Raw genomic sequence first — 15665 nt, forward strand, 5'->3', positions numbered from 1 at the left:
TTATATAGGCATAGAGTTGCTTGTAGTAGTCTCTTAGGATGCTTTGTATTTCTGTGGTGTCTGTTGTAACTTCTCCTTTTTCATTTCTAATTTTATTGATTTGAGTCCTCTCCCTCTTTTTCTTGATGTGTCTGGCTAATGGTTTATCAATTTTGCTTATCTTCTCAAAGAACCAGTTTTTAGTTTTATTCATCTTTGCTGTTGTTTTCTTTGTTTCTATTTCATTTATTTCTGCTCTGATCTTGATGATTTCTTTCCTTCTGCTAACTTTGGGTTTTGTTTGTTCTTCTTTCTCAACTTCCTTTAAGTGTAAGTTTAGATTGTTTATTTGAGATTTTTCTTGTTTCTTGAGGTAGGCTTGTATAGCTGTAAACTTCCCTCTTAGAACTGCTTTTGCTGCATCCCGCAGGGTTTGGATCATCGTGTTTTCATTGTCATTTGTCTCTAGGTATTTTTTCATTTCCTCTTTGATTTCTTCAGTGATCGTTTGGTTATTTAGTAACGTATTGTTTAGCCTCCATGTGTTTGTGTTTTTTACGTTTTTTTCCCTGTAATTCATTTCTAATCTCATAGCGTTGTGGTCAGAAAAGATGCTTGATATGATTTCAGTTTTCTTAAATTTATTGAGGCTTGATTTGTGACCCAAGTTGTGATCTGTCCTGGAGAATGTTCCATGTGCACTTGAGAAGAAAGTGTAATCTGCTGTTTTTGGATGGACTGTCCTATAACTATCAATTAAATCTATCTGGTCTATCGTGTCATTTAAACCTTATGTTTCTTATTTATTTTCATTTTGGATGATCTGTCCATTGGTGTAAGTGAGGTGTTAAAGTCCCCACTCTTATTGTGTTACTGTCGATTTTCTCTTTTATAGCTGTTAGCAGTCGCCTTATGTATTGAGGTGCTCTTACGTTGGGTGCATATATATTTATAATTGTTATATCTTCTTCTTGGATTGATCCCCTGATCATTATGTAGTCCCCTTCCTTGTCTCTTGTAACATTCTTTATTTTAAAGTCTATTTTGTCTGATACGAGTATTGCTACTCCAGCTTTCTTTCGATTTCCATTTGCACGGAGTATCTTTTTCCATCCCCTCACTTTCAGTCTGTTTGTGTCCTTAGGTCTGAAGTGGGTCTCTTTTAGACAGCATATATATGGGTCTTGTTTTTGTATCCATTCAGCAAGCCTGTGTCTTTTGGTTGGAGCATTTAATCCATTCATGTTTAAGGTAATTATCAATATGTATGTTCCTATGACCATTTTCTTAGTTGTTTTGGGTTTGTTTTTGTAGGTCCTTTTCTTCTCTTGTGTTTCCCACTTAGAGAAGTTCCTTTAGCATTTGTTGTAGAACTGGTTTGGTGGTGCTGAATTCTCTTAGCTTTTGCTTGTCTGTAAAGGTTTTGATTTCTCCATCGAATCTGAATGAGATCCTTGCCAGGTAGAGTAATCTTGGTTGTAGGTTCTTCCCTTTCATCACTTTAAGTATATCATGCCACTCCCTTCTGGCTTGTAGAGTTTCTGCTGAGAAATCAGCTGTTAACCTTATGGGAGTTCCCTTGTATGTTATTTGTCATTTTTCCCTTGCTGCTTTCAATAATTTTTCTTTGTCTTTAATTTTTGCCAATTTGATTACTATGTGTCTCGGTGTGTTTCTCCTTGGGTTTATCCTGTATGGGACTTGCTGCGCTTCCTGGACTTGGGTGGCCATTTCCTTTCCCATGTTAGGGAAGTTTCGACTATAATCTCTTCAGGTATTTTCTCGGGCCCTTTCTCTCTCTCTTATCCTTCTGGGACCCCTATAATGCGGATGTTGTTGTGTTTAATGTTGTCCCAGAGGTCTCTTAGGATGTCTTCATTTCTTTTCATTCTTTTTTCTTTATTCTGTTCCACAGCAGTGAATTCCACCGTTCCTTCTTCCTGGTCATTTATCCGTTCTTCTGCCTCAGTTATTGTGCTATTGATTCCTTCTAGTGTAGTTTTCATTTCAGTTATTGTATTGTTCATCTGTTTGTTTGTTCTTTAATTCTTCTAGTTCTTTGTTAAACATTTCTTGCATCTTCTCGATCTTTGCCTCCATTCTTTTTCCGAGGTCCGGTATCATCTTCACTATCATTATTCTGAATTCTTTTTTTGGAAGGTTGGCTATCTCCACATCATTTAGTTGTTTTTCTGTGGTTTTATCTTGTTCTTTCATGTGGTACATAGCCCTCTGCCTTTTCATCTTGTCTATGTTTCTGTGAATGTGGTTTTTGTTCCACAGGCTGCAGGTTTGTTGTTCTTCTTGCTTCTGCTGTCTGCCCTCTGCTGGATCTAATTCTTGATTTATTATTTCTAAACAGCCTTTATTTACTCTTTGCTGTGCAATATAAGGAGATTAAACATTCATCTCCTTTAACCTTTTCTTTTTCTCTCTTAAATTTTTGGAGCTATTATTTTTACAGGCAGACGGTTTATAACATTTACCTTCTATGCTGTAAGTATAATTGTCTTCATTCTTTTCAGTAAATTACTCTATACATGGAAAACCAAAAAACAACCTCTACTTTATGATTATATAAATATTATGATTGTATAAATGTTATTCACTCTAGAACCTATCATTTGATTGAATCCATAACAAAGGAAATATGATGCTATGTCATTAAACCTTTTGTACTTGAAGGAGACTCTTCTCTATGAAACAGCAAATGAATTAATTTTTTTTAACAATACCTTCCTTCTCTTCCTTTAGGTTATATTCCTCAGCCACTCTTTCTGGAGTCTCATGTGAGCTCCCTTTTTACTTTCCTTTCTATTATGCTGGATTATGTCCATAAGAAATATTTTCCATACGTACAAAAAATTTTCCCTAAGTCCAAAATTCTTTTTGTTTTGATTTTGATTTTAATAGTTTGACTCTCCAAAACCATTTTCATTGCAATGAAGTCATTGCCCCTCTGTCTTCAGCATTGCTGATACAAGACTGATTTTACTTTTGCTTTTGTAGGTGACTTTTTCCCTCATTCTTTAAAGTCTTTGGGATTTTCTTTTTATCCTTGGAGTTCTGAAATTTCACCAAGATATGTCTACGTGTGATTTTTTTTTAAAATTTGTCCCATTCAGCACATGGTGGAGCCTTTATAATCTGAAGATTACCATCCTCCTTCCATTACTTATTTGATTATTTTCTCCCCTCTGTGGTTTCTATTTTCTCCTTTTGGCACTCTTTTAAAGAGTTTTGAATATCTGTGTTGAGTCCCTCTTTCAACTTTCCTCATAACTTTCAACTCTTTCCTCTTTGTATTGAGAACCCCCAGTGTGATTTTCCAGGTTCCTAAGTCAGTCTTTAGCTGTGTCTATTCTGTTATTCAGTCCATCTGTTAACTTTGTTTTTGGCAAATACTTTTTGTCAAGCAATCAAGAACTTTGATTGCTTCTTTTTCATAGTAACTGTTTCTTTTTTGTTTTTAAAAGAATGTGATATTCTCTTGAACCTCTTTATTTTAAGAATTTCTGTTTCCTGTATCAATTCTGCTTCTTTGAGGTTCATTCTTCTATTTGTTGTGTTTGGTTCTTATCTTTCATTCAGTTTTTCCACCCAGTGTTTGGTGATTTGGGGTTATATTTTCATATATGTAGATGAAAATCTAAATTGAGTAGTAGCAATAGCTAAAGGGTGTTTTCTCAGCCCAAGTGAGACTCCTGAGTTTTAATCCAAGAATGAATTTAAATCCTAATTACTGAAGCCCTAGATCTTATAATTGTGTGCGTAAAAACAAAATCAGGGTGCGCTGGGGGTTATGTCTTCCGGTTGTTATGCCTATTTTTTGTGATGACTGTTGGTTGCCTCAGGTTCTCAGCCAAGAAAGAGAGCCTCTTTCTTTATCAAATTCAGGAGAGGGAGAGGCTGTGAAGACACCTAATTTAATGTTTTAATTTTTCATTTCTAAAATACATAAAAGATATATTGTTAAATATCTTTAGCATTTAAGATTTCTTTTTTATAATCAGGTACCACTATAGGAAGAGTATACCTGAATTTTAGGAAGGCATCTGACATCTTATATGCTATCCTTATAGACTGGATAGAGAAATATTATCTAGATTTATCACAGGAGTATTGATTATTGGATCAAATATTAATGTGCAACAGAATTCTATCCTGTTGATTTACTTAGAATATTGGAGAAGAAAATTAAAAGAACTACTGAAAGTTTAGGTTGATCTCTATTAGAAAGAACATAAAGCTATTCATAGGAGAAAATATTTCAGAAACAGGAAGAGGAGAGAAGAAAAACAAGAGCCACTGGGGGAAGTTAAGAATGTGCTTTGAGGAGTTTGGGTGAAGGCATAGCGATTTGGGGGCAGAGATTTGCCAGGAAGTGTAAGACATGAAAAGAATTCCCCTTTGGCATTTTTAAAGGAGACTTCAGTAAACATTTAAATGTCTTATTGAGATGTGTTTAGATATCAGACTGGTGTTTATTCTGAAAGTGACACGGTTCAAGAACCTGGCCAGTGGCAGCTCACCTTTAGAGAAGTCGCATGTATGTCTAGACTTTCATGGTTATTTTTCTCTTTGTGGGCAGGAGTCGGTTCCTAATGGTGTCTTATGCAACGTCATTCTGTGGCAGTTTTACAGAGCTGGTAGTATGAAGGGGGCTTAGCTGCTGTCTATGAACTGTTGCAAGCAGGGCTGGAGCACAGTATGTGGGTGTCATGTGCAGGCTAATAATTTGGTACCTTCACATTGCTGATTCAGTGTTATCAAGTGAGAAGAAATAATTTAATAAAAATTATATACTCAGGGAATTCCCTGGCAGTCCAGTAGTTAGGACTCCGTGCTTTCACTGCCAAGGGTACGGATTCCATCCCTGGTCGGGGAATGAAGATCCTGCAAGACGTGCGGTGGCCAAAAAAAAAAAAAAAAAAAAAATTGTATACTTCATTCTTATATCCAAAATGAGTGATTAATATGACTTCTCTAAACAAAACAACACACACTTAACTTTAACTGCTTAAACTTTAGATAACAAATCAGTTGTTCCTTGTAAATAGGAAGATACCATGCATGATTTGGGTGCAGAATTTCAGCCATCTGTACCTGACCATCCTAGAGAACTGTCAGTTGTTTAGTCCCAGAGCTGTTGATGTGGCCAAGCGGAAGCTCCAGAAGGACTCAAACCTAGAGGGCAAGCTCCATGTAGAGCCATGCCTGGGACATGGTGGGAATTGGACAAATACCTATTGTGTGAATGAACAGAGATGGGTTAGCCCAGAGTGGACCTGTTTCTTCAGTTATGTCAGGAGTTATCTGTAGGAAACATGACCTACTTGACACCATATTTTCTCATTATTCCACTCGTTTTTGCACTCCCGATAGACTGGCTTCCCAAACAGCTTCTCTGTTGGCCACCCTCTCGTGGCGCGCTATCTATGAGAATTCTCCTTGATGCACAGTGGAGTGTACACTAGTCTTTTCTAAGAAATATTAGGCACAGTAGTTATGTAAGCTACTACACAGCATCCATTGCACTATGAGTGTGAGCCTGGGGAAAGCAGCAGAATTGACAGAGAGGGAAGATTTGAGCTAAATATCTCCCCCAAACGCTAATCTAAGTGAGATTTCTTCTACCGTACTTCTTTTTTTTTTAAATTTTGTCTATTTAATTAATTTATTTTTGGCTGCGTTGGGTATTCATTGCTGCACGCGGGCTTTCCCTAGTTGTGGCGAGCGGGGGCTACTCTTCGTTGTGGTGCACAGGCTTCTCATTGCGGTGGCTTCTCTTGTAGTGGAGCACGGGCTCTAGGTGCGCGGGCTTCAGTAGTTGTGGCTTGCAGGCTCTATAGCATAGGCTCAGTAGTTGCAGTGCACGGGCTTAGTTGCTCCGTGGCATGTGGGATCTTCCTGGACCAGGGCCTGAACCTGTGTCCCCTGCATTGGCAGGCAGGTTCTTAACCACTGCGCCACCAGGGAAGCCCCTACCACACTTCTTTTTCTCAGGTTTTAAAGCCAGTAATGCACTTGGTGTAATTAGAAATTAATGTTTTTTTTAACTTCTCACAGAAATTATATGAAATTTTGGAAACCAACAAACGAGATGCTGTCAAAGAACTAGGTAAGTAGTTGGAATATCTAATTTCCTGAAATCACACCTTATCATCCCATAATTTAACCAAAGGAAGACAAGTTCATGCTTTCATTCAATCATTCACTCATTCATTTATTCGTTCAATAAGCATTTTTTGAATCCGTTTAATGGGCCAGGTGTACATAAAGTGTAGATACTGGTGGGAAGTGTGAGCATGTCAATAGATAATTGCAAAAAGTTAGAGGAGTTCTATTATTTGCTATGGAAGCATAAAAGAAAAAATGAAGAGTGCAGAAAGTGTATTAAGGTGGCAAGATCAGATTCCTTAAGGCAGTGGTCCCCAACCTTTTTGGCACCAGGGACCAGTTTCTTGGAAAACAATTTTTCCACAGACGGTGGGTGGGGGGGATGGTTTCGGGATGATTCAAGCACATTACATTTATTGTGCACTTTATTTCTATTATTATTACATTGTGTTGCTTATGTCCAGTCTACTCCGTAATCTCATTTTGGTGGCTGTCACTGCAGAAAACCCTGCTTCACAAAGATAGGATGTTGGAAATGGAATCAGGCTTTTCAGTGCTTTTGTGGCAATCTCAGGGTATTCTGCCTTGACTTTGGTCCAGAACCTATGGAGATTTGAAGTTGTCTCAACCGTACTTTTAAGGCCACTGTCATTTGCCACCTCAAGCAGTTGATCCTCTTCTAGCAGGGACAGAGTCGATTCGCCTGGCTTATTCACAAATGGGTCACAGATCCATTCCTTCCCAGTTCGGGGGTCTTTTGTGGTTGGGAAGTAATGCTCAAACTCTTTTGAAAGCTGAGGTAGGTGATCATACACCAGCTGGGAGAGAGAAGCCCCTGGCTCAGTCTCTTTCAAAATCTCTTCTAATGTTTAAAACATGTCAAAAATCCCAGTGTTCCCTCATCACCCCCATAATTCCAGTTTGGCTTTGAATGCAGCCACTTTATCTGCTGACTTGAACACAGTTGTCGTTCTCCCCTGAAGTGACAGATTGAGTTCGTTGAGCAGGTTGAATATGTCACACAAGTAAGCAAGTTTTGCGACCCATTCTGTGTCACTGAAATATGCTGCCAGTGGTGACTGTTTTTCTAAAAGAAATCTCTGGAGCGGCTCTTGTAATTCAGAAACTCTGGCCAGTGATCTTCCTTTAGAAGCCATCTCACTTCTGTGTATAAGAGAAGACGTGTGTGCTCTGCGTCCATCTCCTCACAGAGCTGCGCGAACAGACGTGAGTTAAGGACGTGTACTTTAATGTAGTTGATAATTTTAATCATATCCTGCAAAACGTTGTTAAGTTCAGGTGACATTTTTCGGCTAGCCAGCATTTCTCTGTGGATGACACAGTGCGTAGACTCACATTCAGAAGCGACCTCTTTGACCCGAGTAGTGAAACCAGAAAGATGTCTAGTCATGGCAGCTGTTCCATCTGTGCATATACTGACACAAAATGACCAATTCAGTTTTCCTGTTATGTAATCATTCAGAGACTTGAATAGTTCTGCAGCTGTGGTGTTGGTTGGCAGCAAAAGTACACATAACATATCCTCATGCACATGAAATATATATCGCACAAAGACAAGCATTGTTGCCTTGATGTCAACATCAGTAGACTCGTCAACCTGGATTGCGTACCACGGTGACTCATTAATCCTCTCTGACAGTTGTGCCTCACTAACCTCTGCTGTTTCACCAATTCATCTAGTTATGGTGCTAGCCGAAAGAGGAACACGTGTCACCTTTTGAACTGCAGCCTCTCCTAAAAGTTCATGACAAATGTCCTTAGCAGCAGGCAGGATCAACTCTTCACCAATAGTAAAGGGCTTCTTAGGTTTAGCAATGCAGTTAGCCACTAAGAATGATGCTCTCAGTGCAGACACATTTGATGAAATGGTGGCCTTCAATAATTGCTTCTGTTCTTCGTGTTCACACTTTTCTCTTTTGAAAACTCCAAAGGCTTGTCTTTTAATGCAGCATGCTTGGTCTCCATGTGGCAAAGCAGTTTTGAAGGTTTCATAGTTTCATTGGATAGCAGGTCACCACATATTATACAAAGTGGGCTTGGAGAATGTGAATCACCTGTTGCAATGAACCTATAAGTAAGACTCTTGGTATTTTCTTTCTTTTTTTTTAATTTTTAAATTTTTATTGGAGTATAATCGCTTTACAATGTGATGTTAGTTTCTGCTGTAACAATGAAGTGAATCAGCTGTATGTATACCTATATCCCCTCCCTCTTGGTCCCCCTCCCACTGCCCCCATTCCACCCATCTAGGTCATCACAGAGCACCGAGCTGAGCTCCCTGTACTATACAGCAGGTTCCCACTAGCAATCTATTTTACCCATGGTAGTGTGTTTATGTCAAACCTAATCTCCCAATTCATCCCACCCTCCCCTTCCCCACCCCCGTGTCCATATGTCTGTTCTCTACATCTACATCTATATTCCTGCACTGCAAATAGGTTCATCTGTACCATTTTTCTAGAATCCACATATATGCGTTACTATACAATATTTGTTTTTCTCTTTCTGGCTTACTTCACTCTGTATGACAGACTCTAGGTCCATCCACATCTCTACAAATGACCCAATTTCATTCCTTTTTATGGCTGTGTAATATTCCATTGTATATATGTACTGCATCTTCTTTATTCATTCATTTGTTGTTGGACATTTAGGTTGTTTCCATGTCCTGGCTATTATAAATAGTGCTGCAATGAACATTGGGGTACATGTGTCCTTTTTTTAAAAAATTTTATTTAAATTTATTTATTTTTGGCTGTGTTGAGTCTTTGTTGCTGCATGCAGTCTTTTCTCTAGTTGCGATGAGTGGGGGCTTTTCGTTGCGGTGCGCGGGTTTCTCATTGTGGTGGCTTCTCTTGTTGCAGAGCATGGGCTCTAGGTGTGCAGGCTTCAGTAGTTGTGGCACGCGGGATTCAGTAGTTGTGGCACATGGGATTCAGTAGTTGGGGCACATGGGCTCCAGAGCACAGGCTCAGGAGTTATGGCGTACAGGCTTAGTTGCTCTGCGGCATGTCGGATCTTCCCAGACCAGGACTTGAACCCTTGTCCCCTGCATTGGCAGGTGGATTCTTAACCACTGTGCCACCAAGGAAGCCCCCATGTGTCATTTTGAATTATGGTGTTCTCAGGGTATATGCCCAGTAGTGGGATTGCTGGGTCATATGGTAGTTCTATATATAGTTTTTTAAGGAACCTGCATACTGCTCTCCACAGTGGCTGTATCAATTTACTTTCCCACCAACAGTGCAAAAGGGTTCCCTTTTCTCCACACCGTCTCCAGCATTTATTGTGTGTAGATTTTTTGATGATGGCCATTTTGACTGGTGTGAGGTGATACTTCGTTGTAGTTTTAATTTGCCTTTCTCTAATAATTAGTGATGTTGAGATCTTTTCATGTGCCTCTTGGCCATCTGTATGTCTTCTTTGGAGAAATGTCTATTTAGGTCTTCCACCCTGTTTTTAGTTGAATTGTTTGTTTTTTTGATATTGAGCTCCATGAGCTCTTTGTATATTTTGGAGATGAATCCTTTGTGACGTTGCTTCGTTTGCAAATATTTTCTCCCATTCTGAGGGTTGTCTTTTCATCTTGTTTATGGCTTCCTTTGCTGTGCAAAAGCTTTTAAGTTTAATTAGGTCCCACTTGTTTATTTTGGTTTTTATTTTCACTACTCTAGGAGGTGGATCAAAAAAGATCTTGCTGTGGTTTATCTCAAAAAATGTTTTTCCTATGTTTTCCTCTAAGAGTTTTATAGTGTCCAGTCTCACATTTAGGTCTTTAATCGATTTTGAGTTTATTTTTGGGTATGGTGGTGGGGAGTGTTCTAATTTCATTCTTTTACATGTAGCTGTCCAGTTTTCCCAGCATCACTTATTGAAGAGGCTGTGTTTTCTCCATTGTATGTCCTTGCCTCCTTTGTCATAAATTAGGCGACCATAGATGTGTGGGTTTATCTCTGGACTTTCTGTCCTGTACCACTGATACATATTTCTGTTTTTGTGCCAGTACCATACTGTCTTGATTGCTGTAGCTTTGTAGTATAGTCTGAAGTCGAGGAGCCTGATTCCTCCAGCTGCGTTTTTCCTTCTCAAGATTACTTTGGCTCTTCGGGGTCTTTTGTGTTTCCATATAAACTGTACAATTTTTTGTTCTAATTCTGTGAAGAATGCCATTGATAGTTTGATAGGGATTGCATTGAATCTGTAGATTTCTTTCAGTAATATAGTCGTCTTCACAATATTGATTTTTCCAATCCGAGAACATGGTGTATTTCTCTATCTGTTTATGTCATTGTTGTTTTCTTTCATCAGTGTTTTGTAGTTTTCTGAGTACAAGTCTTTTGCCTGCTTAGGTAGGTTTATTCCTAGGTATTTTATTCTTTTTGTTGCAATAGTAAATGGGAGTGTTTCCTTAATTTCTCTTTCAGATTTTTTGTTGTTAGTGTATAGGAATGCCAGAGATTTCTGTGCATTAATTTTGTATCCTGCAACCTTACCAAATTCACTGATTAGTTCTAATAGTTTTCTGGTGACACCTTTAGGATTATCTATGTGTAGTATCTTGTCATCTGCAAGCAGTGACAGTTTTACTATTTCTTTTCCAATTTGTATTCCTTTTATTTCTTTTTCTTCTCTGATTGCCATGGCTAGGACTTCCAAAACTATGTTGAAGAGTGGCGAGAGTGGACATCCTTGTCTTCTTCCTGATCTTAGAGGAAATGCTTTCAGTTTTTCACCATTGAGAATGTTTGCTCTGGGTTTGTTGTATATGGCCTTTATTATGTTGAGGTAGGTTACCTCTATGCCCATTTTCTAGAGAGTTTTATCATAAATTGGTGTTGAATTTTGGCAAAATCTTTTTCTGCCTCTGTTGAGATGATCATATGGTTTTTATTCCTTAATTTGTTAGTATGATGTATCGCATTGATTGATTTGCATATATTGAAGAATCCTTGCATCTCTGGGATAAATCCCACTTGATCATGGTGTGTGATCCTTTTAATGTGTTGTTGGATTCTGTTTGCTAGTATTTTGTTCTGGATTTTTGCATCTATGTTCATCAGTGATATTGGTCTCCAATTTTCTTTTTTTGTGATATCTTTGTTTGGTTTTGGTATCAGGGTGATGGTGGCCTTGTAGAACGAATTTGAGAGTGTTCCTCCCTCTGCAGTCTTTTGGAAGAGTTTGAGAAGGATCGCTGTTAGCTCTTCTCTAAATGTTCGATAGAATTCGCCTGTGAAGCCATCTGGTCCTGGACTTTTGTTTGTTGGAATATTTTTAATTACAGTTTCAATTTCTTTACTTGTGATAAGTCTGTTTATATTTTCTAATTCTTCCTGGTTCAGTCTTGGAAAATTGTACCTTTCCAAGAATTTTTCCATTTCTTCATGGTTGTCCATTTTATTGGCATATAGTTGTTTGTAGTAGTCTCATAATCCTTTGTATTCTGCAGTGTCAGTTGTGATTTCTCCTTTTTCATTTCTAATTTTATTGATTTGCATCCACTCCCTTTTTTTCTTGATGAGTCTGGCTAAAGGTTTATCAGTTTTGTTTATCTTCTCAAAGATCCAACTTTCAGTTTTATTGATCTTTGCTATTGTTTTCTTCATTTCTATTTCATTTATTTCTGCTCTGATCTTTATGGTTTCTTTCCATCTACTAACTTTGGGTTTTGTTTGTTCTTCTTTCTCTAGTTCCTTTAGGTGTAAGGTTAGATTTTTTTATTTGAGATTTTTCTTGTTTCTTGAGGTGAGATTGAATTGCTATAAACTTCCCTCTTTGAACTGCTTTTGCTGCATCCCATAGGTTTTGGGTGGTCCTGTTTTCATTGTCATTTGTTTCTGTGTATTTTTTAATTTCTTCTGTGATCTCTTGGTTATGTAGTATTGCATGTTTAGCCTCCATATATTTGTGTTTTTTACAGGTTTTTCTTCCTGTAATTGATTTCTAATCTCATAGCATTGTGGTAAGAAAAGATGCTTCATATTGACATATATACAATACCGAGTGTAAAATAATTAGCTAGTGGGAAGCAGCGTAGTATAGGGAGATCAGCTCAATGCTTTCCGATGACCTAGAGAGGTAGGGCAGGGAGGGTGAGAGGGAGGCTCAAGAGGGAGAGGATATGGGGATATGTGTATGCATATGGCTGATTCACTTTGTTGTACAACAGAAACTAACACAGTGTTGTGAAGCAATTATACTCCAATAAAGATCTGTTTTTTAAAAAAGAAAGAAACAATGCTTTAGAAGAAACAAGTGCTTGTGCACTTGAGAAGAAAGTGTATTCTGCCACTTTCAGGTGGAATGTCATATAAATATCAGTTAAATCTTTCTGGTCTGTTGTGTCATTTAAAGCTTGTGTTTCCTTATTTATTTTCTGTTTGGATGGTCTGTCCATTGGTGTAAGTGTGGTGTTAAAGTCCCCTACTATTATTGTGTTACCGTCGATTTCCCCTTTTATGGCTGTTAGCATTTGCCTTATGTATTGAGGTGCTCCTGTGTTGGGTGCGTAAATATTTATAATTGTTATATCTTCGTCTTGGATTGATCCCTTGATCATTATGTAATGTCCTTCCTTATCTCTTGTAACAGTCTTTATTTTAAAGTCTATTTTATCTGATATGAGTATTGCTACTCCAGCTTTCTTTTGATTTCCATTTGCATGGAATATCTTTTTCCATGCCTTCACTTTGAGTCTGTATGTGTCCCTAGGTCTGAAGTGGGTTTCTTATAGACAACATATATATGGGTCATGTTTTTGTATCCATTTAGCGAGCCTGTGTCTTTTGGTTGGAGCATTTAATCCATTTACATTCAAGTTTATTATCGATATGTATGTTCCTATCACCATTTTCTTAATTGTTATGGGTTTTTTTTGTGGGTCATTTTCTTCTCTTGTGTTTCCCACCTAGAGAAGTTTCTTCAGCATTTGTTGTAAAGCTGGTTTGGTGGTGCTGAATTCTCTTAGCTTTTGATTTGTCTTGTCTGTAAAGCTTTTGATTTCTCCATCGAATCTGAATCAGATCCTTGCTGGGTAGAGTAATCTTGGTTGTAGGTTTTTCTCTTTCTTCACTTTTAGTATATCCTGCCACTCCCTTCTGGCCTGCAGAGTGTCTGCTGAAAAATCAGCTGATAACCATATGGGGATTCTTTTGTATATTATTTTTGGTTTTTCTCTTGCTGCTCTTAATATTTTTTCTTTGAGTTTAATTTTTGTTAGTTTGATTAATATGTGTCTTGGCGTGTTTTTCTTAGGGTTTATCCTGTATGGGACTCTCTGCACTTCGTGGACTTGGATGACTATTTCCTTTCCCATGTTTGGGAAGTTTTCACCTATAATCTCTTCAAATATTTTCTCAGACTCTTTCTTTTTCTATTCTTCTTCTGGGACCCCTATAATTTGAATGTTGGTGCATTTAGTGTTGTCCCAGAGGTCTCTGTGATTGTCTTCAGTTCTTTTCATTACTTTTTCTTTATTCTGCTCCTCAGCAGTTATTTCCACCATTCTGTCTTCCAGCTCACTTATTCATTCTTCTGCCTCATTTTTTCTGCTCTTGATTCCCTCTAGTGTATTTTTCATTTCAATTATTATGTTGTTCATCTCTGTTTGTTCTTTAGTTCTTCTAGATCTTTGTTAAACAGTTCTCTTATTTTCTCGATCTGTGCCTCCATTCTATTTCCAAGGTTTTAGATCATCTTTACTATCATTACTCTGAATTCTTTTTCAGGTAGATTGCCTATTTCCTCTTCATTTATTTGGTCTTGTTGGTTTTTACCTTGGTCCTTCATCTGTGACATATATTTTTGTCATCTCATTGTTTTTTTTCTGATGGGTGGGATTTTGTTCCTGTCTTACTGGTTGTTTGGCCTGAGGCTTCCAACACTGGAGTTTGTAGGCTGTTAGGTAGAGCTGGGTCTTATTGCCAAGATGAGAACCTCCAGGAGACCTCACTCTGATGAATATTCCCTGGGGTCTGAGGTTCTGTGTTAGTCCCATTGTTTGGACTCAGAGTTCCCACTGCAGGAGCTCAGGCCTGACCCCTGGCTCGTGAATCAAGATCCTGCAAGCCTTGCAGATCAGGAAAAGAAAAAAAAAAGGAGCAGAACAATATCAAAGAGTAAAACAGAAAATAAGATTAGAAAACTAACAGATATGTTAGGAAAAATAGAAATATAGATAAAATACAGATATGTTAGAAAAAAATATATATATGTTAGAAAAAATAAAAATATAAAAATAAAAAATATAAATTTCTCCATGTATTTTTATAAATAAAAATATATATAGAAAACTAACAGATATGTTAGAAAAAGTAAAAATATAAAAAAATAAAAATATCTTTTTAAATAAAAAAATAAAAATACTGAATACAACTGGAAGGTGAAACAGAATCACAATAGCGAAAAAGAGGAGAAAAAGGGACAAGGTCTTGGCTGTTGTGGGTGGGGCTTAGGCAGGAGCAGGGTTTAGGCAGTTGGCGGGGCCTATGCTTAGGTCCCACAGGGCCTGAAAAGGCCCTGAGGGGTGGGAGGTGAGGGTTAGGCTCAATGTGGCAGGAGGGGCCCAGGAGTGGGCAGGGGACCAGGTCCAGGACCACAGCAGGCTCCCTGGGCACCAGTGGGTGGGGGAAACGCTAGGCATGTTCCCCCCAACTCTGATCCCAGAGGGTCCCTTCCCATTGGCCTCTCTTCTTCTGGCCCCCACCCCATGCCCCTAGGACTCCCGCAGCTGGAGGGAGCCTTGGAGGTGGACGATCAGGCCCAGGAGCAGGCTTCCCGGGGGCCCGATTGCGTGGGGAAAACGCCCATGGTACTTCCCCTGATCCTCCAATCCCGGAGGGCCCCTCCCTGTCCGCTTCTCCTTTTGGTCCCGCCACCCCCCCGCCCAGGACCAACGTCTTTCAGAGGGGGCCTTAGAGGGTGAAGGACTCAGCCTGGAAGCCCAGCAGGCTTCTTGCGGGCCGATTGGGTAGGGAAAACACTAGGTGTGGTTCCCTCTATCCTCTGCATCCCTGAGGGTCCCTGCAGGCATGGGAACCCTTCCTCTCTCCCAGCCACCCCTCAGCAGTGCTGGTCCTGTCCGGCCTCCACTTCTCCTTCCCCCTCACTACCCCCACATCCTATCCAGTCACTCAGGGGTTCCTCCCGCCTCCTTGGGCGTCGAGTTCCCCCACCAGTGTCCAGCAGGCATCCTAGTTGTGGGGCGACATGAACTCTGTGTCCTCCCATGCTGCCATCTTGACTCTGCCCCCCCACCCCCACCCCCACCCCCAGTATTTTCTTTTAAATGCAGCTTTCTTTTTGTTGACAGTCTTAGAGTCTTCTGCTGTATCATCATCAGGTCTTTACCCGTTTTCAAAGAAGCCCTCCAGTGATGCTTGTTTTTTACTCATTTTGGCTAGGGTTAGCTTGTGGGCTTACCAAAACTGTGATTGAGACAAGTGTGGAGTGCGGGAAAGAGGTGCGGATGGAGGTGGAGAATAAAATAATGGGTAAAAGAAATAAAATAAAATAACGGGTGGGCCATGCACGGCCTAAAATAACTG

The 15665-nt window shown here is 39.2% G+C and overlaps 1 protein-coding gene across 1 annotated transcript in view; it reads left to right on the forward strand.

Moving 5' to 3' along the window:
- The window catches only part of SLC9C2 (solute carrier family 9 member C2 (putative)), a 161020-nt gene that overhangs the window by 114629 nt on the left and 30726 nt on the right, over positions 1-15665 (forward strand). The window contains exon 23 of the mRNA XM_027086295.1: positions 6049-6100. Coding sequence (XP_026942096.1) covers positions 6049-6100 — 52 coding nt within the window. The remainder of the gene's footprint in view (positions 1-6048; positions 6101-15665) is intronic.

Source organism: Aethalodelphis obliquidens, unplaced genomic scaffold (genome assembly GCF_003676395.1).
Source record: "Aethalodelphis obliquidens isolate GAN/ISIS:26980383/991018 unplaced genomic scaffold, ASM367639v1 scaffold55, whole genome shotgun sequence".
In the NCBI taxonomy this organism is placed as follows: Eukaryota; Metazoa; Chordata; class Mammalia; order Artiodactyla; family Delphinidae; genus Aethalodelphis; species Aethalodelphis obliquidens.